A 23,472-nucleotide genomic window follows, 5' to 3' on the forward strand; every position below is an offset into this window, starting at 1 on the left:
AACTTACAATACGGCATGGCTCTTCTGGATAAAATGGTACGTGAATTCTCTATCGAATTTTTGAGGTGACTGTTTTGGGGAAAAACTGAAAGTATATGACTTCAAGAGAGAAACAAAACAAGTCTCTTTGCCGGAAGTCTGCATATTACTAAAAGAGATTATAGTATAGAAAGCTGGATGTAAATGTCGAATGAATTAATTATTGCATAGATTTGATTCAGTGACCATATCAAAATTAGTCTCCTTAATTTTGATGCTGATAGATACCTCATTCTGAAAAGTCCCATATAAAACCTAATTCTGATATCTTGATATGTAACAGATGGTAATAACAGTGCCAAAACAGAGGGAAGTATTTCACAGGAGAACTTTGAATTCATGTCAGGCGATCTTGACATAACTTGTATATACAGGTTAATTCATGTCATTCTGTGAGATAAGTCGTTTAGCCCATGGGTAACCTTTTAAAAGCCACAGCTGGCGTTTTAGAATGCTTCTTGTTGGATATCAAAGCGGTCGCTAGAACTTGCAGTCTCCGCTTTGCGAGCAGGGACTCACTCTGCGGTAAACAGCTGCAACTTTGAAGTTGCCAAAAGAGAATGATTTGCTGGGTTAGATAAAGAAAAGATGGGTTAAAAGCACTTTGGATAAGGAATTGTGTGTGGAGTCAGTTTTCCAGAGCCTTTGGAGAAACAATGCAAAACAATAGCGTTCTCTGTTGCTTTTATTCTACTTTGTCGGTTGTGGAAACTTTAATTCTTTAAATTTTTTTTTTAACTTTTTTTAACATTGATATGTAATTTCAACATAAAATGGTTGATTGCCTCAAGGAAATGAGGTCCGATTATTATACAGGTGGTTCTATGATCTAACCAAGATAAGCTTTGAAAAACCAAAGCGTGCGTCTTTCTGCATTCAGCAAGAAATAAATTTTAAAAAATTTATTTTTTTTAAATTTGCCTTCTATTTTTCTGAGATTATAGCATTTACTTTTTAAAGCTTTTTCTCTGTGGACAATGTATTATGGACAATTTTTAATGAAAGAGGTGACTTTCATTTCGTCATGAAAAATACTACCTCTTTTGTGATTCATATAAGATCTCAGAGAACTGAGAAAAGTATCTTTGTATGACTACAAGGATAGGCCGGGAAAAAGCAAATAAGTTTCAGTGTTTAAAATGGTTCTTGGCTTGATATGTGTGTGATCTGAAATGCAGATGTGTTTCAGCAATCTTCTGACCACTGGGTTCGCAGACCAGCTCTGTGAGCCGGAGATATTCAGTATTTTATATTGCACCTCTAGCAGCGGATGCTTTTGACAGAGCTGAATTATACATCCAGTGGCGCACAAAAGCTGTTCTGCTATTGTCCAGCCTGTACTTATGCTATTAATAACAAGTATCAATTTTCATAACTCTTATCCTTGACTCTTTTCACTAACAGTGAATCTTTGGATTTGAGAAAGCTGTTGGAAACAGTAGCAAATATACAATGAGTTCAATTTGGCATTTTGCTAATATGCTTGTGAAATGCTGATCTCAAAATAATATGAGGCCAAGTCTGTTGCTCTGTTTTAGCTCTTCTGTATCTAATCTAGTATGAGCCTGTTGTCCATCAAGTCAAAATAAAATAAAAGAAAAAGCTTGAAAGAAAACAGTGAAAAGATGTGCTGAAATGTGATGATGATATTTAGGAAGTGTAACATTAACTGGTTACTTCTAATTTTGTTAAAATAACAACAGACTGCCAATGGCGTGGCCTCTCGGGAAGAAGAAGAGATAAGCGAGTTGCAGGAGGATGACAGAGACCAGTTCTGCGACCAGCTGGCCAGCGTGGGCATGCTGGGGAGAATCGCTGCAGAGCACTGTATACCTCTTCTGACCAGGTACAGAGCAATATCTGTGAATGCGGATGAGTGAAGCTGCCAAATATGAGAAGCCTGATTTTGCAAAAACAATTTAAGGACTATGCAAAGTTATTTTATTGTTATTTGTCCACAGTTTATTAGAAGACCGAGTGACAAGGCTCCATGGTCAGTTGCAAAGACATCAGCAACAGCTACTTGCCTCACCAGCGTCAGGCTCAATTGACAACAAAGTGCTTGATGACCTGTATGAGGATATTCATTGGCTTATTTTAGTCACAGGTTAGTGAACAGTGTTAAGCGGTGCCTATTCTGGTATTCTTACTGAAACTGAAACACCTCATGAAAAAAAATCCCAGCATGTCCGCTACTGTCAATTGACTGTGTGTATTTAATCCCATATGATGCTTTCATCTTATATGTGCTGTTCACAAAAAATCTTTGTCTTCCTTTCGTCTGCCATGAGTAATATGAGGGTGATCTTTAAGATTAATTAAATCTTTACATAAGGGATGTCCTTTGAAAATGCCTGTGACTAATTTCATCATTCATTTTCTGAGATGTGTTATTAGTCAGTCTATTCAAGTAATTAGTCTGTTCATGATCTTTTCAGATTGAGCGAGTTCCAGAATCAATCAGTGCTGATGATCCGTGTACCTGTATCTTGTTACATTTCACGGAACTTGATTATACACTTTTTTTTTTTTTTTACTTTTTAGCTGGAACTCTCTTACATCTGTCTGTAAAGCATAATAATAACTAAAACAATGTCTGTATTTTGTTAGGAGAAAAGTATCCTCCATTATGAAGTATATTTCATATAACTTTATAATAGCAAGTTTTTTTGGTGTCTGAAAGCCTCTAACAGATGTGAAATGCTAGTAGAACAGAAATCCTGAATGAGATGGACTCAGTGGGGAAGCTGTAAAATCAGGCCATTTTTTATCGCATGACCCAAGGAGAAAAAAATTGGCTACAAAATGTTGTATAAAATTATTTTTATCCTATAGAAGAATCAGCTGTAGTACTTTCACGTGAAGCAAAGCTGCTCTTTGTTTTTGTTGTAATTTGGTGGCTTGTTTTTCAGTCTTTGTTTCTTGTCGATTTAGCTTTGCCTCTACAGAATGGCTTTAAGTGTTGGAGGTTAGATATACTTGTGTCAACGGTGTTAGTCAGGGTTTGTACAAACATTTGATTCTAGTGCCACGTCTACGGTTAAGTTAATGGATTCTTTAATCAAAAAACCATAAGTTAACCTAGGGTAGAAATTTGTGATCACTCTTTCTTTTTTTTAATGTAAGGCTACCTCTTGGCTAATGATACTCAGGGAGAGACTCCGCTAATACCTCCAGAAGTAATGGAATATTCCATTAAGCATTCAGCTGAGGTTGATATCAATACAACGCTTCAAATTCTGGGATCTCCAGGAGAAAAGGCCTCTTCCATCCCAGGGTACGACAGAACAGATTCTGTAATTAGGTAAGGCTGCATCGCACACTGAAGTATGTCAAATGTTTTTTTTTTCAGAGAGAAAGTTGGAGTGTGGGTGGACTTGTAATATGTAAACATTGAACATGGGAAAATAAATGTGTCTTTTAACTGGTTTTAAAGTAAGGGGAAATAATTTGTAAGAGCGGTTTTATATAGACCTATTAAGGCAATGCTATGAGAGAAGTTAAGAAAAGACTGAAAAGCTGAAGCCATTTTCTTAGGGTAAAAAAAGGTAGAATGACTACAAATGAACTTTCAAGTCAAAGTCATCCAGGGGATCCCCTCATCAGGAGGACTGAGGGGAAGAATGGGAGTAAAGCATCAACACAGTTACAGCTCAGAGTCAGGATGGCAAGGTTAAAATGACTGATGACCAAATAGGCATACTGAAGGACATGATGCAAAGTCTTGGAAGTAAATACAGAAATATTGCTTAAATTACTGAAAACTTGTTTTTAAAGCAACACAGATCAAAATCTTTAGATAACATGCTATAGGCTCTATAATGAATTCTGCGCATGTACAGCCTAAGCAAATGGTTTCCAAAGCATAAGTGAGCTTGTCTACTTTGGACATGAGTTGCTGCCTCAGTAGCAGTAGCAGCTCAGTTTGCCCTCAGTACTGTTGTCACTTCTGTACATATTTCAATATTAGCCTGTTTAAGGAATAACATAAGGGATTTCCATTCTCTTTTTGCAAGATGTTGATACCCACAAAGGAGTCCTGAGGTTGGAGGACTCAAATGGAGAAGACCATGTTTCATTTCTAACAGACGTGGAAGATTTTTCGCTCAAGATTAGTTGTGTGCTTACTCTTTATTCTTCTGCAAGGGGCTGGAAAAATGGTTCTTCATTCGCAAAGATGAGCTTCGTGGGTTAACACATTTAGAAGCTTGAACACTGCTCACTCATACTAATCCTGTCAGCTACAAGAAGAGGTCAATAGAATTTCTTGATGCAGTGTCTCAACGGAGATGGGAATAAAATCAGATCTAAGTAAAGAGGGATTTGAGGCTCTCTCCAGTAGTACCTCTGAAACGTCTTCAAGAGATAGACCACTGTCAGTTCCTAAATTCATTGAGGACTGTCATGTTCTTATCAAATTTATAAATGAGTATAGTATAAAGGCTAATTTTTAATACAATATTGTGGACTGATTATATTAATGCAATCATCTGGTGATCATCTGCTTCAGATTGTTTGTGGTAATGAAAGCAGTAAGAAACAACTGGTCATTTTTGTATTTGTTCTTTAGTATGTATCACACTGCACACTTAGCCCAAACTTTAACTAAGGTGGTTGTTGCAAGAAAGGGAGAACATTTTTCAAAGAAAGCTTTTCAAGCACACCAGGTAGTGATCCAGTTGAAAAACTTCCCATTTGTCATCGTTCCTATGATGTCAGAATGCTAGTGAGGATTCTCTTGTTACAGTAATTTCACAGTCGAAGATAATCACCTTATCTTTTAATGCATATTGAGACTGTGTATTTGCCAGTCTGCCAGTCTGTCCTCTCTCTCTCTCTCTCTCTCTCTCTCTCTCTCTCTGTGCATTTAGAGAGAGGACAAACTCAGATGCTCTTTAGTCCACTAAAGTAGGATGAAATATTTTTTGTTTCTTCCATCATATTTCATGCTGGAATGAGTGTTTAGTACAGAGTTGCTTCCTCAAAAAATACTTACAGCATCTTAATTGTATTTTAAATCTGCAGGTTGTTATCTGCTATTTTAAGAGTGTCAGAAGTAGAATCTCGAGCAATAAGGGCAAATCTCACACACCTTCTGAGCCCCCAGATGGGCAAAGATATTGTATGGTTCCTCAAGCGCTGGGCAAAGACATACCTCTTAGTCGACGAAAAGCTGTATGATCAGGTAAGGATATAACTGTATGAATGAACTGGTATTAGTGGTAATGTTATCCTATGAATGCAGATGTCAGTGTAGCTATTTTAAGCTTCAATTATAAAGTATTTTTAATATGAAATGTGTTTTGGTTTATTTTGGAATTTGTATGAAAGTGCATGTTCTCTTCTTATTTTCTTTTTTCTTTTTTTTTTCTTTTAAGTAGAAATGTAACTTGCTGGGGACCCTACTTGTACATCTTGGTGTAGACGTGATTTTTGTGGCCATTGGCCTAGCAAAATGGCTTAGCATTCTCCTAGGCTGTTTAGTGGGTAAAACTCACCCACCACAGCAATTTTATAAGCTACTTCTCACTGTCTATCAGATCTTACAGTTCATCTCTAGTACAGTGGTCGTTCTTGATGGATGATGATGGTTAGTCAATAATCTGGTCGTGGTTTTGAACTGAGTATTTAACACTATTGCAAGGAGGTGTATATTAGCTAATGTCATGCTCCTTTCTCTCCTCCCCCCATTTTCTTATAGTCTCATTGTGTATTAGCGTGACTTGTGTTATGCGTTCTTTGTAAGGAGCAACTTTTTTGTGTGTTTGGACAGCACTAACAAGTGCCTTGATCCTGATTTTGCTTATAGAACTAACTATAATCCATCTAGCTAACAGAGGCCACTCGTCCTCAGGAGGTCATGCAGACTCTTAACTTTTGAGAAAGAAGCCTCCTCCCGTTTGTTTCTACTGCTGAAGTGACTAAGAATACTAACGCTTCAGGAGGCCTTTCCTTAAGAAAATTGAGGCTATCAAAGGCTTGTGATTACTTTGAAACATGTTACTCAGCTTCTACTTACAGCAGAGCAAAGAATTTGTAAAGGTACCAGTTGGGGAAGAACTGGAGAGCATTTAAGAGAGAGCATGAGAAACAATGCAAAGCGACAAAACAGAGTATCTAGGCAATGTATACATTTAACTTGTGTTTAGCGATGGCATGTGAATATGACTGGACACCTCTATTTAAATCTTATGCTCAGTCATGAAAATATTACGAGTTTAAAGTTAGGGATGTTTGTGGTGTGCTGACATGGAGCCTCTGCACAATTATTAAAAATCCTTGGGTTTCACTCTTAAGAAACTTTTTTTAAAGAGAGGAGAACATTAAGTTTCAAGGAAACATTTTAAATGTCAGGACCGGAATGTGCCATCTTTCCAAAAAGATACGTGGATTGAAGGAACAATTCAGAAAGCAGATGCAGAACAAATTCTCTGTGATGAAAATAAATTCTCACAAGATGGACCTTGGAGATTAAGAGCTAGTTTTAGTTCTAATAATTTTTATTATTTAATTTTGAAGAATTTCTTCTTCTTCATAAATCCATGGAAGCACTTTTGAGAGATGAAGTTGGGATCTTGAAAGTTTAAAAGCTGTAATAATTAAATTAGTATTAAAAGCTAGACATACAGAAACTACTCAAACCTGATTTTATAATGACATTTAAGCTCTTCTTTCTCGAGTGTTGTGCTTAAAATTGAAAGATAAGCTTGGCAAAGATTTCTATTCCAGGTATTCTTTGCCTTTGTCTGTGTAACTTTTGTGTATTTTAAGTAGAGAAGTGAGAGCCTGAAAAGAATTTGCTGACTGATTACCATACACTTGAGTTCTTTTGTAAAACTCACTCATTTTAATGCTTTTCTTATAGATAAGTCTGCCATTTAGTACAGCATTTGGTGCTGATACAGAGGGTTCCCAGTGGATTGTGGGTTACCTTTTAGAAAAAGTGATCAGTAACCTGGCAGTGTGGAGTTCAGAGCAGGACCTTGCAAATGATACTGTACAACTGCTAGTAACGTTAGTGGAAAGGAGAGAGCGGTAAGTTGCTATTCCTCTGGAAGTCAAAAAATTTCTTTTGCTTCCTTTAAAATTTTTTGGCCAAAGTAATCGAGATACGGGGCATTTCCTATTCATGTCTCTAAGTCAAATGACTTTAGTAACATGCTGTAACTGGGGGAAAAAAAATGGTGTGACAAAGTGAGGAGTGAGACCTAGAGCTGACAAAACGTAACGTAATTTGTATTATTGTTTAGAAGTGCACTCTCCTTCCCTACCTCGGTGCCTCACTCTTAAGTAGTGAGGAAGGAACACTCTCCTGGTCTCCGCTCTTATTATGAGGATTTTTGTGTTGTTGTTTATATGTGCTGAACAAGTTGTTCAAGATGGAAAGGTCAAAAACCAGCACAAGCCAGTATAAAATTTGTTTTGTAAATGTTTGAAACAATCTAGAATGTGGCAGATTTAGACAAATTTCAAAGTTTTCTTTGGTATTAGAAATTGTGAAGCAGGAAATTCTTGAATGTTTTACTTTTGTGAATTGACATGCAATTAAAAATGTAAACATGGATGCTTGAGGGATTTTCATAAGAGAAAAAAATTAGTTTCTGAAACCCACAGGAGCTACTTCAGGAATAAACTGCTTCCTTTATCATGACTAAGCTTTTAATCCATGTAATATGTCTATTAGCTGTGTGTTTATATGTGGATAAAACTAGAGTAATTCCCTTTTCTCCCAAATGAATTGAGCCATTGTCTGAGTATATATTTTAGAAGTCTTGGAGGTAAGGCATTAATCAGACAAAAGTCAGAGGATGATATAGACTTAGAGTAAAGGAATTAAAATTGACAACTGCTATCAGCCTGATGTCTGTTCATAAAAATTTTGTGAAGTCTTTTCTTTAATGAAACCTTTTCTTTTCTTTTCTTTTCTTTTCTTTTCTTTTCTTTTCTTTTCTTTTCTTTTCTTTTCTTTTCTTTTCTTTTCTTTTCTTTTCTTTTCTTTTCTTTTCTAACCTCCCTTCTAGGGCAAACTTAGTTATTCAGTGTGAAAACTGGTGGAATTTAGCTAAACAGTTTGCAAGGCGAAGTCCTCCTCTTCACTATTTGTCCAGCTCTGTGCAAAGAACACTAATGAAAGCTTTAGTTTTAGGAGGTTTTGCTCATATGGACACAGAAACAAAACAACAATACTGGACAGAGGTAAGCTATTTAATGCTTCTGCTACGTTCATTTTAGCAAGTAATACAACTGTGGTTTGAAGTCAGTTTAGGGAATTTTACAAAGACACAAAGTCAACTGTTACAGAATCTTTTGATTTTGAACATCTAATACTGATTGTTTTTGTTTGCTTGTTTTATGATTCTTTGGAGGTCAGTAGTTGTATGGCACCAGTGTGCTGCCAAAAATGATATGTAAAATATCGTTACCTGAACAGAAGGAGTCATGAAACAGCTAGTATAGCAGTACATTTGAAAGAGGCTATTATAAAAGTTTAAGATTTTTCCTTAGATCTGTCTCATTTCTTCCCTTTGTTTTGGTTTGGAGATGTTATAAATGATTCAGGCTTAATGATAACGCCAGTAAGTCTAAAAACAAACAACCCACCCCACCCCCAAGCTCACGTGGAGAATAATGAAGCCCCTTGACCAGCTTTTTCATTCCTTGATGCCTTTAAAGCTCAGATACCTATTAGCAGGAAGGCTGATGCTAGAAAGTGGCTGAAATGTGGTCAGGAAGCATCACGTACATTTATAAAGCATTGGCTGCCTGAGAGAAAATTAGTCACTTCTATTAGCAGAAGTGTGAAATGAGTGATTGAAGGTAAGATCATAAGTGCTGGAAGTAATTGGGAGAAGCATTTAATTATTTTATGGAAATTCCTAAATTAGTTCAGATTGCAAGCACAATCACATAGGCTGGTTAGTAGTGAAAAGTTATAAATATGAGAGAGATTGCACTACAGAGAATCATAACATGACAAAGATTATTGTGAACATGAATCTTAATGTTTTCATTGATGACCTGTAACAATTTTTTGGTTGGTAGCACTGAATTTGGAAGATAATCAAATAGTGTGAGTTAGGGAAAGTCATTGTCATTTGTGTAAATACTTCATGTTATTTTGTAGTGTTTATGTAGGTACGGATTTTTGACACCAACCTGCCAGTGATGATGATTAGCAAGAAACATTAATCACTAGCCCTTTCAGTTTACAGTAATGAGATACAAAGTAACGTAATTGCGCCCATGCAAACTGGAAGTGATTGAGTCTTGTGCTTTTGTGCCAAAGGCAACTTATGAGCTTGCTAAATTACTGAAAGCTCAAATCTCATTCATGTAATAATATGCTTATCTCAGTGTGACTTGTCTAATTTTTTTAAGGTTCTTCAGCCACTTCAGCAGCGATTCTTGAATGTGATAAACCAAGAAAACTTTCAGCAGATCTGTCAAGAGGAAGAAGTGAAACAGGAAATCACTGCTACATTAGAAGCACTCTGTGGCATTGCTGAGGCTACCCAGATTGATAATGTAGCAATTCTCTTTAATTTCCTAATGGACTTCCTTAATAATTGCATTGGGTTAATGGAAGTATACAAAAACACACCAGAGACTGTTAATCTCATAATAGAAGTCTTTGTTGAAGTTGCACATAAACAAATTTGCTATCTTGGAGAGGTAAATATAACCAAAAGGAGGAGGAAGGGAAGAGTGAGTGTGTGGGTGGGTGCAGTGCTATCCTTTAAACAAACTGTAGTGATATTTTAGCTTCTATACGGTAAAAAATGCTATATGGGCACATCTGTTAGAGGAATTCCTTTGTTTAAAGACATGCCCTCCTAAGATTAAAAGCAGGATATCTGGATTGTTCTTAGACCAATAAACTTGACCATAATTCATCTCTAGTCTTAACTCTATGCATGGGTAGCAAAAATTGTGGACCTCATTGAGTGCTCAATATGGTTTAACCATATCAAGCTTTTCTGAAGACTTGCTGAGGAGAAGTGCACCACTGTTTTGCGACAAACGCATACCACAGAGAAACTAGCTTGATCCTAAACGTGGTATAACGTATACCAAGAAATTAGCGGGTAAAATGAGTCAGTGCAGTGCACTTTGGTCTTTGCACTGTTGGTGAATTTGCTTTCGCATCTAGAAAAGTTTCTGCCTACTCCAAACTAGGTATGGACTAACAGTAAATTATGGCTCCAAAATTTGACAGCAGAGATGAGTCCTTCAGAGATTTTTGTTGATAATTAATCTTTTTAAGGCTGAGTTGATAAAAGCACATCAATACATGGTTGTAAACGTTCTTATTACGTAAGGTAGCAGTTTCCACGATGATTTTGTGTACAGTTGTTATGAAAAATGGATAGTATAACTGAAATTAAAACTCTGGGGTTATCATTGACCAAGTAACGCCATCATAAAACAAAATATGTCATTCTTAGCGCATAGAGGTTTTCATCTTACTATTTTTTTTTAATAGGCCAAAGCCATGAACTTGTACGAGGCCTGCCTAACTCTGCTCCAGGTATATTCCAAGAATAATCTAGGTAGACAACGGATAGATGTTACAGCAGAAGAAGACCAGTACCAAGATCTCCTTCTTATTATGGAGCTTCTGACTAATCTTCTGTCTAAAGAATTCATAGATTTCAGTGATACAGGTATGAAGGAACTGGGCACAGATGAACCATAACTTGTGTTCTAAGCATGAAAAACTGTTAAGGAGCTTGTGTTCAATCCAAGTAAAGTGAAAACTGAAGTATAGAGCTGATTGGATCAGGAATTACTATTTAATCTGCTGGACACTTTTCACAGTATGGCCCATCTTTTAGCATTCTGAAATAATTATTGCTCTCATAAAATGAGAATATTTTCTCATAGATGAAACAGCTTGAAATCTGAAGGCTGCAAGTCCGGATGTACAGTAGCAGCGGTTGAATATTTTAAAAATCATAGAGAAGTCAGAACAAGAAATGACTGGAGGAAGAGGGATGGATTATCTTCTCAGGACAGGATCCACATTTTGTGAAATGCTGAGCTATTAAAATTCTGTTGTTTGAAGTTTTTTGTATTCCTCATACACAATACGTGCTTTATGGTATGCAGTTGTGGTTTGGGCTTCTTTTTTGTGTTCCAGCCTACTTTCTTCCATATTGCTGCCACTTAAAATTGCTTTGGTCCTGAATATGATTTGCTAACTGTAACTCAGCCATAGCTTTTGAATAAATTAAAATAGGTTTGCATGATTCACATCTTACCATGTCCTGTGCAGCTGCACAGAAAACATCAGTCTGCCTAGGTTGCTTTGATGTTCTTCACTGCTGCTCTGAGGTGCTTCTTGAAAGAGAGAGAACCTTGTACTCAGATGCAGTGTACCCATCTAGTTTTCTGTCATGTGTGGACAGCACAGCAATGCAGAACCAGATTTAGACTTTGTCCATTGAGTGGACCACTCGACACCATGTAACTTACCCTTTTTCAGGTCAGGCATTGCATGTTAGTTGCATAGAAGACACTTGCCGTGAAACAGGAATGTGAATGCTGCCTAAACATAATACCCAAATGTGAAAGGTACTGAAACTTGTCTGGATGCTATTGTAGACTTAGTGCAGGAATTATAAAAGTAAGGTCACTGCCAGTTGATGAGAAATGTAAGTCTTAGTTTTAAGTGGATAAAACTTTGCAAGTTTTAACATACAGTATTTTTTTTCAGTAACTCCCCCCTTTTTTTTTTCCTTTGTTTTAAATTGTGGTGCAACTGTTGCACACACTTAGTGTCGAAATGCAGTAATATTTTGCTCACTATCTGTTTATGCACGCAGTCATGAAGCAGCTATCACTAGAAACAAGTACAGATTTCTGTAGTGGAAGGGAGTTCTTGAAAGTGTCTTAAGTGTTCTGGTTTAGCATGCCATCTGGTATACGTGGTTATTAAATGAATATAAATACAGAGTGATGTGGCAGCTTCTGCTCACTAAGTTTCTATTTTAATACAGTGCCTCATGTTTTTGTTCGACTGGAAAGAGGGGAATAGTCCTATTTTTAAAAATGTCTTCATTAAAGAAATGCGACTCTTCCTTCAATATGTTTGATCCTCTTTTTATAAAAAACATTTTGACTATTTTGTAGATGAAGTATTTAGAGGACACGAGCCTGGGCAAGCTACAAATAGATCTGTATCGGCAGCAGATGTTGTCTTATATGGTGTTAATCTAGTTCTGCCTCTAATGTCCCAGGATCTGCTGAAGGTAAGTACAGTTATGATAAGTAGTTGCTAGAATATGAAAACACAGTAATAGATTTCCAGAAATGGGTTCTAAATTGCGTTCCACTTCCATAGGTAGAATGGGTTTTCTAGGATTTATTTTAAATGAAAGTGATTGTTCCCAAGTTATAGACACTGTTTAAAAAAGAAGTATGTATTAGATAGAAGTATTTTCTATCTGAAAATGTATTTAAGAAGGGCCTAAACAAAACAAAACTTTTTTCCCCTGTGAGTGAGGATGGATAGACTAACAATGAGTCAAAAGGGAAATGTGATCTGTGGAATCCTTTTTCTGATAGCGTCAAAAATTTGATAGGAAGCATTAACAGTGATCATTAGTCAAAAAAGCGTGGGAGCTGTTGACCTACTGTTTTACTGAGAGTTACTTTATTTTGAGAGTTACTAATTCTATTCTGTAGCTATTGAGTGATACATGGCAGTATCTTTTCAGTAGGAAAATAGTAAATCTTGGATTATTGTTGCATTACTGTAAGCTTTCATATCATCAACATATGCAGTTTGTCAGTAGAACAGTGAAAAGGAAATGACTGAATGGCAGTATCTCACTGGCACCATGTTAATGTTTTATTTGAATTTGGGATCCCTTTTTGAAGTGCATCTCAGTTGTCCCCTCTTAATATGCTTTGGTTCTCATCTGGTACTGCTCACATAGCATGAGAACTGGATCCACTTGAGCTAAAACTACGTCAAAAGATGTGCTCTGGGAGCACCCTTAATGTGCTGCAAAAGCTGATGAAGCTTTCACTCCACAGAACAAGACTTGCCCAGAAGTAAAACTCTACAAGTGTGTTTAGATGCGTACTGGGCTCCCACCACCAACTTTCTCGCTTTGCAAATCTCCTTCTGTTGTACCACATTACTTGCTAATATAGTTGTAACCACTGACCCTGAAGTTGTCTACCATAATTACCTTTTCTTTTTCAGCAGAAGGCATGAGTCCCATCTCTTTGTGCAGCTGGAAATAATGTCTGCATAGAGCTACTTAATTCTAAACTAACTATGTTTTTCTTTTGACAGTTTCCATCCCTGTGTAATCAATATTACAAACTAATCACTTTCATCTGTGAGATATTCCCTGAGAAAATTCCACAGCTTCCAGAGGACCTCTTTAAGAGCCTAATGTACTCACTGGAGTTAGGGATGTCATCGTATCCTTTGTAGAGCTTGGGAGTGTTTAAATATTTAATTTAATTTTTACAAAGACGCATTAGAATTCTGATTTCTTCCTTTGTGTTTTTTTGTTTTCTGTATATTTTTCATGTGCGTTTATAATTATGTATCTATAATCAGCTTTTACTCTCTGTTTTACATTGGTAATTGAGAGTTTTACTGTAGTGTCTTCTGAGATCCTGAGATGATTAGCTGAATTTCCTCTTACTCGTGTTGCTTGAATACAGCATTTAAGTGGTTTAGCGTGTAAGTTTTTTCTGGCAGCCATTCCTGCCTCCTCCATTACTTCACTTCAGAGTGTGTAACTTCATAAGCCTTCAGCTGGTATGGTATCCAAAAGCCATTCCTGAATTAGTTTCTCAGCTGGTAATACAAAACACTGCTGCAGTTCCATTGGGCTGGCTCCAGAGCATTTCCTGTCAGGTTGCCAATGGGCTCTCCCTCTTCTAATGGGAGTACCATTTTCACTAATCTGCGGCACGTGTCAGAAACAGATGAGCTTGACCATAAGGGACTCTTTCTGAAAATGTTATGTCAGAGAGGGTTATATTACCTTAGGGTGTGCAGCTAATAAAGGAAGGCGACAAAGTTGCAATAGAGTCTGCTTTTTTTATTATTATTTTTAGAGCACTGTAGTAAAAAGAAATCTTGGAGCATATAAGAACTTGAAATATTTTTGAATGACAGCCCTGAGAAGTTTTACTACAATTTCAAGCCTGAAGTCTGACTTTGACTCTTTAACGCTTGTTACCAGAATGAGTTCTGAGGTTTGCCAGCTCTGTCTGGAGGCTGTAACACCATTAGCAGAGCAGTGTGCGAAAGCACAAGAAACAGATTCAACCCTCTTTCTAGCAACAAGGCACTTTCTTAAGGTAAGTTATCTAACTATTTCATGTTACTTTGGTTTTTTTGCTTATAGAGTGTCAAGAGGCCAAACGGTGATCACGTTTTACTAGATTAATTGTGGTCATATAAAAATAGTAGGGAATAGTCCCTCACCTGAAGAACTGGCAGGAGAACTTGTAAAGAGAAAGAGAACATGGACTAGACACATTGGCCTAGAGTACAAAGAAGGATAGAAGCACAGAGGGAAGAAATCACATGTCACCAATCAGCGATAAGACCTCTGCTTCTCAGAGTGCAATGTATTTTTCTATGCTCTGTATGGAAGTTCTAGAATGAAGGTGATCAACAATTTCAGCAGTTAAATTTACTGTGAAAGCTGTGAAATAAAGCTGACAGACTTATGTGAGCTGAAGGCTAGGTAGAGTACTAAAGCAAGAGGCAGGACAAAGAGCATAGTTGGGTACTAGGATAAAAGAAGAAAATGCTGTCATTTATTCAATGTATCCCATAAATTATGCCTCTTCTTAATCCAGTGTCATATTTGGTACTTTCCTTTTAGGACAATCCATTCCACCTTATTGTGAATTTTGGAGTGAACTAATAGCAGCCAGGTTCACGCTAATCAGGAATAGATTTCAGGAAAGATTCGAATTTTGCTTAAGGCATAATATGTTCTTGCCAAACTGACATCCAGACTACTGGGTGACCACTCATTAAGCGTTTATATCAGCTAAGCTGAGAGAATGAGAAAAATGCAAGAGATGCCATTTCTTTCTGAAAACGCATGTAAATCAACAGCAGGTTTCAGTGCTTTGAGATGTGAATTTGTGCCGTTAAGCCAAGACTCTACTTCTAAAAGAACTGAAAGTTTCCAATTACTGGTACTTAAAGTTCAAAAAAACTTGGATAATTTGTAAATACAAGTTCTTCATTATTATCAGAAGCAACGATGGAAGTTCAACAGCTGTTGTTAGTAAAGTAGAAAAGTTAAGCCTACATCTCAGAATTCTTCTGTAACTGCTTATGTTTTATAATTTCAGATGGTCTTTGATATGCTGGTACTTCAGAAGCACAATACAGAAATGACAACTGCAGCAGGTGAAGCATTCTACACATTAGTGTGTTTGCATCAGGTATGGCATTTAGACACTTGAAAACTACTCGTTTGTTAATGGACAATGGTTATTGTGCATCCAGCTGAAATCATGGGATCATTCTGGTTGGAAGGGACCTCAGGAGGTCTGTAGTCCAACCTCTTGCTCAAATTAGGGTCAACACTGAATTCGGATCAGGTTGCTCAGGGCTTTTTTTTCCAACCTGGTCTTGAAAACCTCCAAGATGGACGTTCCAGAGCCTCTCTGAGCAGCCTGTTGAATGCTTAATTTTCTTCATAAGTCCTGTGCTTCCAGTCCCTGACCATCTCGGTGGCTGGACTCATTCAAGTTCATCAAAATCTTTCTTATGTTAGGGAGCCCCAAACTGGCCACAGTAGTCCATGTGCAGTCTAGCGAGTACTGTGTAAAGAGGAATAATCACTCTTTGATCTACTGGCTGCGTACCTGTAAATACAGCCCAGTATGCTGTTAGGATTCTTTGAGGGTGGGGCACACTGCTGATTCATGTTTAGCTTGCTGTCCAAGGACCCTCAGGTCCTTTTTTCAGTAGGACTACTCCCCAGCCAGTCACTTCCCAGTCTATATTGTTGCAGGGGGTGAGTCTTTTCCAGTTGCAGGACTTTGCGTTTGTCTTTTTTGAATTTCATGAGGTTCATGTCAGCCCATTCCTCCTCCTGTCTAGGTCTCACTGAATGTCAGCCCTGCCCCCGAATGCATCGACTGTAACCCCCACCGGTGTACTTTCATCCACAGATGAAGAGGGTGCATTTCCTCTCTTCTTCCAGTTCACAGATAGAGTATTGAACAGCATAGGGCCCAGGATAGACCCCTTAGCTCCAGTTAATATATGAACCGTTAACCACAACTGTTTGATCCTGATGATCCAGCCAGTTTCCTGGCTGTACTACCCAGGTAGTAGACCACCCACCTAAATGGGGATGTCCTAGTTTGGTTGCAAAGATGTTATGGAAGACTGTTAAAAGCCTTGCAAAAATCATGGAAGACAACACCCACTGCTCTCCCTTCATCCACAGATGTAGTCATTTCATCACAGAAGACAATCGGGTCGTTTAGGCGTGATTTATCCATGGTAAGCCCATGCTGACTGTTCCAAATTACCTTCTCCTTCCTATGCCCAGAAGTGGCTTCCAGGAAGACTTGCTTCGTGATTTTTCAGGGACTAAAGTGAGGCTGACCAGCCCACGGTTTCCTGTGTTGTCCTTCTTTCCCTTTTTGAAGATGGGTGCAACATTTGCCTTTGTCCAGTGCTGGGGACTTGCCCCAGTGTCCACAATCTTTCAGAGGTGATAGGGTGTGGCCTTGCATTGACATCATCCAGCTTTCTGTACCTTTGGATGTATTGCTTCAGGTCTTGTGGACTTGTATGAGTTGAAATTTCTCAAGAGATCCCTGAGTCAATCCTCTTTACTATAGGTAGTTCCTCTCCTCTTTTGCACTTTATCTCTAGTCACAAAGGCTTGGGAAAATCTGTCGATGAAGACCGGGGCAAAGAAAGCATTGAATGTCTCAGCCTTATCCGTTTCTGCTGTCACTAAATCACCTGCCCTATTCAGCAACATTTTCCCTTTTTATTCTTTTACTGTTAATATACTGGTAGAAACTCGTCTTGATGTCCCTTGCCTGTTTCAACTTCAGTTGTACTTTGCTTTCCTATTGTCCCTCCTACGTGCCCAGGCAGTGTTTCTGTATTCCTCCTTTGTAGTTTGTCCTTGCTTCTACTTCTTGCATGCATCCTGCTTGTACTGGGGTTCAGTTAAGGTCTCCCTGTTTAGCCAGGCCGGGTTGCCCAATGTGTAGAAGAGCTCCATTCATATCAGCTGCCCTTTCACATAAAGGGCAATCCCCCGTCTCATTCCAAAAGAGCCTCTGTCCATCCATCAGAGCACTCTGGTCATACCAGCTGTCCCACCATGCCGCAGTTATACCAGTGATGTCAGTTCTGTGTCTGCACCTGGAGCTCTAGCTCTTCCTGTTTGTTTCCAAGGCTGTATGCATTTGAGCACAGGCATTTGAGGTTGGCCTCCTTTCGGTCTGTTTTATCCTTCCTGGGTGCTCTCTTGCAGCCATCACCCTGCTCTGTGTTCTTACTACATCTGGTCTGTCTCCCTCACTGAACTGCAAGCTGCTACCATCATCCCCCAACATACCTAGTTTAAATCGCTTCTCACCAGGTAGGTAAGCCTATTGACAAAGATGTTCTTAAACCACTTTGTCAAATGCATCCTCTCTCTTGTCATCCCTCCAAGAGGGACCCATGGTCATGAAAAACAAAGTGCTCCCTGTGACAGCAGCCACAGGAGTCAACTTCAGGATGTGTCTGCTCCTGCCCAAGCCTTTCCTCTTCAGCAGTAGAACTGAGGGGATTGCAACCTGGTTCTCACATCTTTCACCTTTGTTCCCAGAGTCCAGTAGTAATTCTGGACTTGCTCCACATGTCCCTTGGCAGTGCCATTGGTGGCATGTGGATGAACAACCAGCTCTCCGTAATAAGTGCTTCCGTAACAACAGCCCATATCTTGGCCCCCAGCAGTGATTTTAGGTCCCTGTCTCAATCCCCTGGTGCACAGCCTGCCGTAGTCTGTGTAAACACCGTCCTGGGAGCTGTGCTCCTGCCTACCGGCTAAACTGGTGTTCCCCACAGCGACCAAGCAGGAGCCTGTTACTCCCTAAACAGCAGCAAGTTTGCCATTGTTCTCAGAACCCTCAACGTTTCTCTTTCACTGTCTCTTTAGCCACGTTTAACATGTTTCTTCTTCTCTACTTCTGTCCAAGTGAGCGTGAGAAATCCTTAGGTGCGATATCTCTCTATCCCAGGGTAAGGAATCTAGACAAGGGAAAATTGGGGGGTGCAAATGGTTGTTAAGGCACACACAATGTGGGACAGGAAGGAGGGAAGAAGTGCAGTTTATAGAAATGAGCCTGTGCTATGGAAGAGCTGGAAAGCACACTGAAGAGAGTGCCAAAAGCTTTCTTTTTCCTCTGCATTGCAAAGCATGGTGCCTAGCTCTACAGGCTTCTTCAGCTTTTCTAAAGAAACTAGTCTGGTTGAAAGGCTTTCTCTGGCTTAGAAGAGGTGAAGGGCTACAGGCCCATGTGCACTTCTGGTACGCTAGTGGGTCAATCTGGATTATGGGTGGAGAAACGCTAACAGTTCTCGGGCACAGCCTTGATTCTGGATTTTGTCCTGGTGAGAGAAGTTGTATACGTTGGATTTTTTTTTGAGTTAATAAGACCGTTGTCTGTTCAACAGGCTGAATATTCAGAACTAGTGGAAACATTGCTATCAACTCAACAAGATCCAGTAATTTACCAGCGATTAGCAGATGCCTTCAACAAGCTTACTGCAAGCAGCACTCCTCCTACACTGGACCGTAAGCAGAAGATGGCCTTCTTAAAGAGTTTAGAAGAATTTATGGCAAATGTTGGTGGACTTCTCTGTGTAAAATAAACAACAAAACTCTATGCCTACTTTAGACCCTTTCTGCAAAATGCACTGAGAAATGCTGAATGCTGACTAAATCTTGTACCTGTCTCCGGGTTCTTTGCAGCCATCTCAGATTTTAGAGAGCCTGGAAGTTTGAACATAACACAGTGGAACAGGAGAGGTCAACTTTGAATCAGCTTCTGCTATTATGTGTTAGCTGCAATCTGTCATACTTGTGTGTGAAAAGAATGAACAGAAAATCTGAATTTAAATTCTTTCCATATACATGCAAACAGATATGGGCACAATGAAAAGTAAAATCAGTGCCTTTTCCCCCTACTGGTTTAAAATGAGTAGCCAGATAAACATACAGGTTTATTTTCTACCCAAAACCGTGTTAAGAGTGTGCTGCAGACACATACAAAGCTCTGAATAGTTTAGCTGATTTTAAGCTTTATTTTTTCCTCTCTGAAGTTTGAGTTTGTGTTCCAATGGAAAAAGAAAACACCAAAAGGTATTTTGACTTGTGTTTAGTTTTGTTTTTCTACATCAACCTGAAGTTGCATGTTCAATGTAATGCAGGTTTTTACATTATGTTCTGCTGCCTAAAGTTCGGAATCAAGAAGGTGTATATTTTTGTTCCCCTAAAATGAACTTTAGGAACTGTAGCCATTTCCTTGCCTTAATTTAAAAGAAAAAAGTTCACATACTTTAGATAAGAAATCTAAGGCAAGATTTGACTCTTCAGAGTTGGTTTAGGGTGTTGGCATTAAGCTGCTGTGTACCTGTTGCAGCCCTTCATGTTGACATGTGTCATTTTGGAATGAGTGTCTAATGCAAGGTTCATGTGTAGTTTTACTTTCAGTATCTGTTTTGATTCCTGTCCAGGTTGCACACAACTGCAATGTATTTCTACACTGAACTGTTTGCTAAAGCAATAACAACTCAAAAGGTGTAAATTATTGACTTAAACTTTTTAAAGTTGGGGCATTAGGTAAAACAATTATGCTAGAAGAGGGGCTTCAAACCCTTTTACCCAAGGGCCATACTTAATCTTTCTCAACTCAAATCAACTAAGATCTGAACTGTTGGGAGGGATTTTACTTTTTCCTGAAACTAGCTCCGCTTCTGTAGAGCCCTCCCTGCTGCTCTGCTCTTGCTCAGTTTTTTATATCAGCACTTCAGCTATGACGGTAGCAGAGTTATAGTGCCCTGAGTGTAGTGGACCAACAAGGGAGAGTGGCACGAAAGCACAGAAGCTGGTCATACTTTGCCTCTAGTCTTGAGCCAGAGAAAACTGAAGCAAACATAAATGCTGCACATCCAGTACCAGTCTTTTTTTGTGGAAACACGTGGAGGCAGGAGAAGTTGGCCCTTTTGCTTAAGACCTCTGCTAGATTATGCTGTTGAATGTTTCCCTTGTTTTTGTTTTTTGGCATTTATGTAAAATGTACAGTATATACACCTTTACATAGCTGTGTATAGCATCATGTTTGCAACTCTGTGCCATCCTTCAGCTATTCATCTCAAAATTAGTCACAATAGCCAGAATTAAAAGGACATAAATCTGTACTATTGTGCTATAAGTGATCTAGGGCTTTTTTTTTTTTTTAAGTGAAATCTATGCCTGTCTCAAGCATGGATCTACAAGCCCAAAAATGCCATCTTGTCTGTATACTTTTCTGTTTTAATTTATGCATAAACTGGGCAAGGGCAGACTTACCCATTAAAAAGCAACCATAAAATTTGTTAGAGGGAATACAGGTTGGAAAGGTATATTATTTCTAAGACAATTTGCATAGTCTTTTAGGACAGGGATATTGCCCTCAAATTTTTCCTGAAAAACTAATCCTTTTCTTTAAAAGTTTTCTTGGCTGTGCATTTGCACTAATGACAATGATTCCAGCAGATCCTTCTGTTTTTAAACTGTTCCAATGGCTGTTTTTTTTTCCTTTGCTTGGGTTTTTGCCTTATTTTTGGAACTGCCTGTAGAATTTGAGTTTGTTATGTTCTGTAGGGCAGCAGTTCTGAAACTTGATTTTTTTTTCTTTTATTTTTTATTTTTTCTTCAGCTGAGGGGCATTAAAGCCTAGGAACACAAGCAGCAGTAGGAACTGCTAGTTTGCTATGATGTACTCAAGTGTCAAACATCTAGACCAAAGTCTTCAAAAAATAATGGCAAACGCCTTCAGCCTTTTTGTATCTGACTGAAAAACTAATCTTCTAAATCATCGTTTCTATTATAACTAGCTCTGTCACTATCACTTTTTACCCTAAACCGGGCTCAATATTTAAAAGTATTTATGAACTTTAAAATTTGGAAATCCTCTTGAATATTGTAATTGGTGAATGGGAGTATGAATTCAGTTAATGTTCAGAATAAAGTAATATGCATGCCCATTGCTTTTCTAATCAGGCCCATCGTATTGTCACAAGCACTGATGCACAATATGTTTTGCTCATCAAGACTTGCTAAATTAAGTACAAACAATTACTTTCAAAGATTAGTTTTGACGATTGCTTAAAACTTTTTTTTGCCCTTCATTTAAAATTGATGTTATATATTAAAGGGAGGAAACTGTTCAAGGAAAGATCTTTTTTTAAAAGAATTTTATTGCTTAATGTTATGCTAGGCAACATTCTTCCTATCTTGTTATTTTTTTCTTACATTCTCATGTGTTCAGCTTTGATCTTTCCATACTATTTTATACTTCTCCTGGAGCAAAGGCAAAGATGTTTCTGTTTAGTGACATCTAGGAAGTTGTTACAAAACGTGCTGGGAATAAGTTTTCTTAATTCATACTCCTGCTGGCTAGGTGGCTGCTTCTATGCCTGAACGCTGTGGCTTTTATATTCTCTTCCCCCCCTCCCCAAACAATCCTTTGGTGATCTACGCATCCCGCTGCCGTAGATCTAGATGCAAAGCTCATTCAAGTCCATAAGAAAGATTCATAGACCATTTTCAGTGGACCTAGAGTTGGCTCCAAATAACTGTTTTGAAGTTTTGTGGCATCACTGCATTGATTTTTCCGTTCACTGTGCAAAGTGAATAATGGTTTTAAAAATGCATGTGTTTTTTTGAAAAACCATGCAACTCAAACTGAATTATAAATGCTGCATGATATTGTTGTAATAAATATATTTGTCTAGTCATAAGACTTTTTTTCCTGCTAAAATAGATTATTGCCCCAGTGTTTTCATTCTGACTAGATTTCCAGTAGTTTATTTTCTATTTCTCCAGCCCTTATCCTTTTGCAATAGCTACCTTTCAAATGCTATCCTAATAATTTTTTTGTGGCTCAGCCTATTAGTTCTGATACTGGCAAGCATGACTGTCTAGTTGGGTGGTGAAATTCAAGGCCTACATAGCGCAGGTACTAGTGGGCAGTGAGAAGTGGACTGTGTTAGACTTCCACTTTTCCATGCATATGCCTTAATCATCTTCACTGAATGCCACCAGAATCTGCTGCTTCTTATTGCCCAAAAGTTTGTGTTTCACTGTTTAGTGAGGAAGGGCTCACTGTTTTCCTCAGGAATGACGAACTTGTTTTCTCAGCATGTCCAAATCTTACTAGTTGAAAGAGGGATTTGAATCTGGGTCATCTCCTTGATAGTGCATAGCACTTACTAAAGCCCCACGTTTACCTGGATAAATCCCTCTTCTATTTAAGCCATGTAGTTGCAGAAAATAAGCTTGCACAGAAAAGTCCATTTTCCATTTATAATCTAATTCTGGGAAAGGTAATGCAAATTCTAATTTCAGTGATCTGTGAAACCATTCAGAAGAACAAATGCAGCATTTCTAGTCTAGAACACTTTAATTTCAGTTACAGGTAAATAATTACGTAAGAAGGGGTGTTTTTTATGGAAGCAGTTTATGAATATAAGTGCAGGAGTAGGAGCCAGGCTCCTCTAATTTTGTATCAGATTTTCCACTGGGTCCACTGTGGGCCATCGGCAAGTTGCTAAAACTGTGTCTTTATTTAAAAAAAAAAAAAAAAAAAAAAGCGACAATACCTACCTACCTCACAGGGATGTTGTGAGGATTAGTTTATGCCTATAAATGCATTGAGGATCTGAAATGCTATGTAAATATTAAATATTTTAATTTTAGTTTTTTGTGAGGTGTAAGATTTACTGTAATGAAAGCAGAAGATTTTCCTAATTATAAAGCGCAGTAGGGGCAGCGGTAGTACAGTATTCCACAGGAGTGGTCCGCAGCAGTACAGTAATACTTGCTGTAAATTGTAGTTGTTTCAATTACAGCCCATTAAAATGGTGATTTCATAAATAAGATATGCTTCCTCACCAGCGTGCCTCTATTCTGGTCTAAATAGCAAGAGGATTGTTGTTTCTGTGCGTATTCAGGCTTTGGTGCCTGTGCTTGTGACTAGTGCCACTCGAGGTGGTAGGGTTTGGGGTTTTTCCCCTCTGCTAAGAGCAAGCACTGCTCCTTTCTCCCCGCCCCAGCCTGTTCTAGTCACACGAGGTCTCCTCGGTATAACCAGAGCCTAAGGATATGGATTTGATATGAAGAGGTAGGATTTCCCTCCTCACCCCATCCTCAC

The 23,472-nt window shown here is 38.4% G+C and overlaps 1 protein-coding gene across 2 annotated transcripts in view; it reads left to right on the top strand.

Annotated features, from left to right (window-relative positions):
• The window catches only part of XPO4 (exportin 4), an 80,978-nt gene extending 62,036 nt beyond the window's left edge, over positions 1-18,942 (top strand). For both annotated transcript variants that reach the window (XM_068930259.1, XM_068930258.1), the window contains 13 exons: positions 1,743-1,885; positions 2,001-2,146; positions 3,166-3,343; positions 5,065-5,224; positions 6,905-7,074; positions 8,061-8,235; positions 9,418-9,711; positions 10,523-10,703; positions 12,172-12,290; positions 13,346-13,476; positions 14,253-14,370; positions 15,385-15,477; positions 18,731-18,942. In XM_068930259.1, the coding sequence (XP_068786360.1) occupies positions 1,743-1,885; positions 2,001-2,146; positions 3,166-3,343; positions 5,065-5,224; positions 6,905-7,074; positions 8,061-8,235; positions 9,418-9,711; positions 10,523-10,703; positions 12,172-12,290; positions 13,346-13,476; positions 14,253-14,370; positions 15,385-15,477; positions 18,731-18,928 (2,106 nt within the window). In that variant the 3' untranslated portion in view covers positions 18,929-18,942. The remainder of the gene's footprint in view (positions 1-1,742; positions 1,886-2,000; positions 2,147-3,165; positions 3,344-5,064; positions 5,225-6,904; positions 7,075-8,060; positions 8,236-9,417; positions 9,712-10,522; positions 10,704-12,171; positions 12,291-13,345; positions 13,477-14,252; positions 14,371-15,384; positions 15,478-18,730) is intronic.
• The last annotated feature ends 4,530 nt before the right edge of the window (positions 18,943-23,472 follow it).

Source organism: Struthio camelus, chromosome 1, assembly GCF_040807025.1.
Source record: "Struthio camelus isolate bStrCam1 chromosome 1, bStrCam1.hap1, whole genome shotgun sequence".
NCBI classification, from domain to species: domain Eukaryota; kingdom Metazoa; phylum Chordata; class Aves; order Struthioniformes; family Struthionidae; genus Struthio; species Struthio camelus.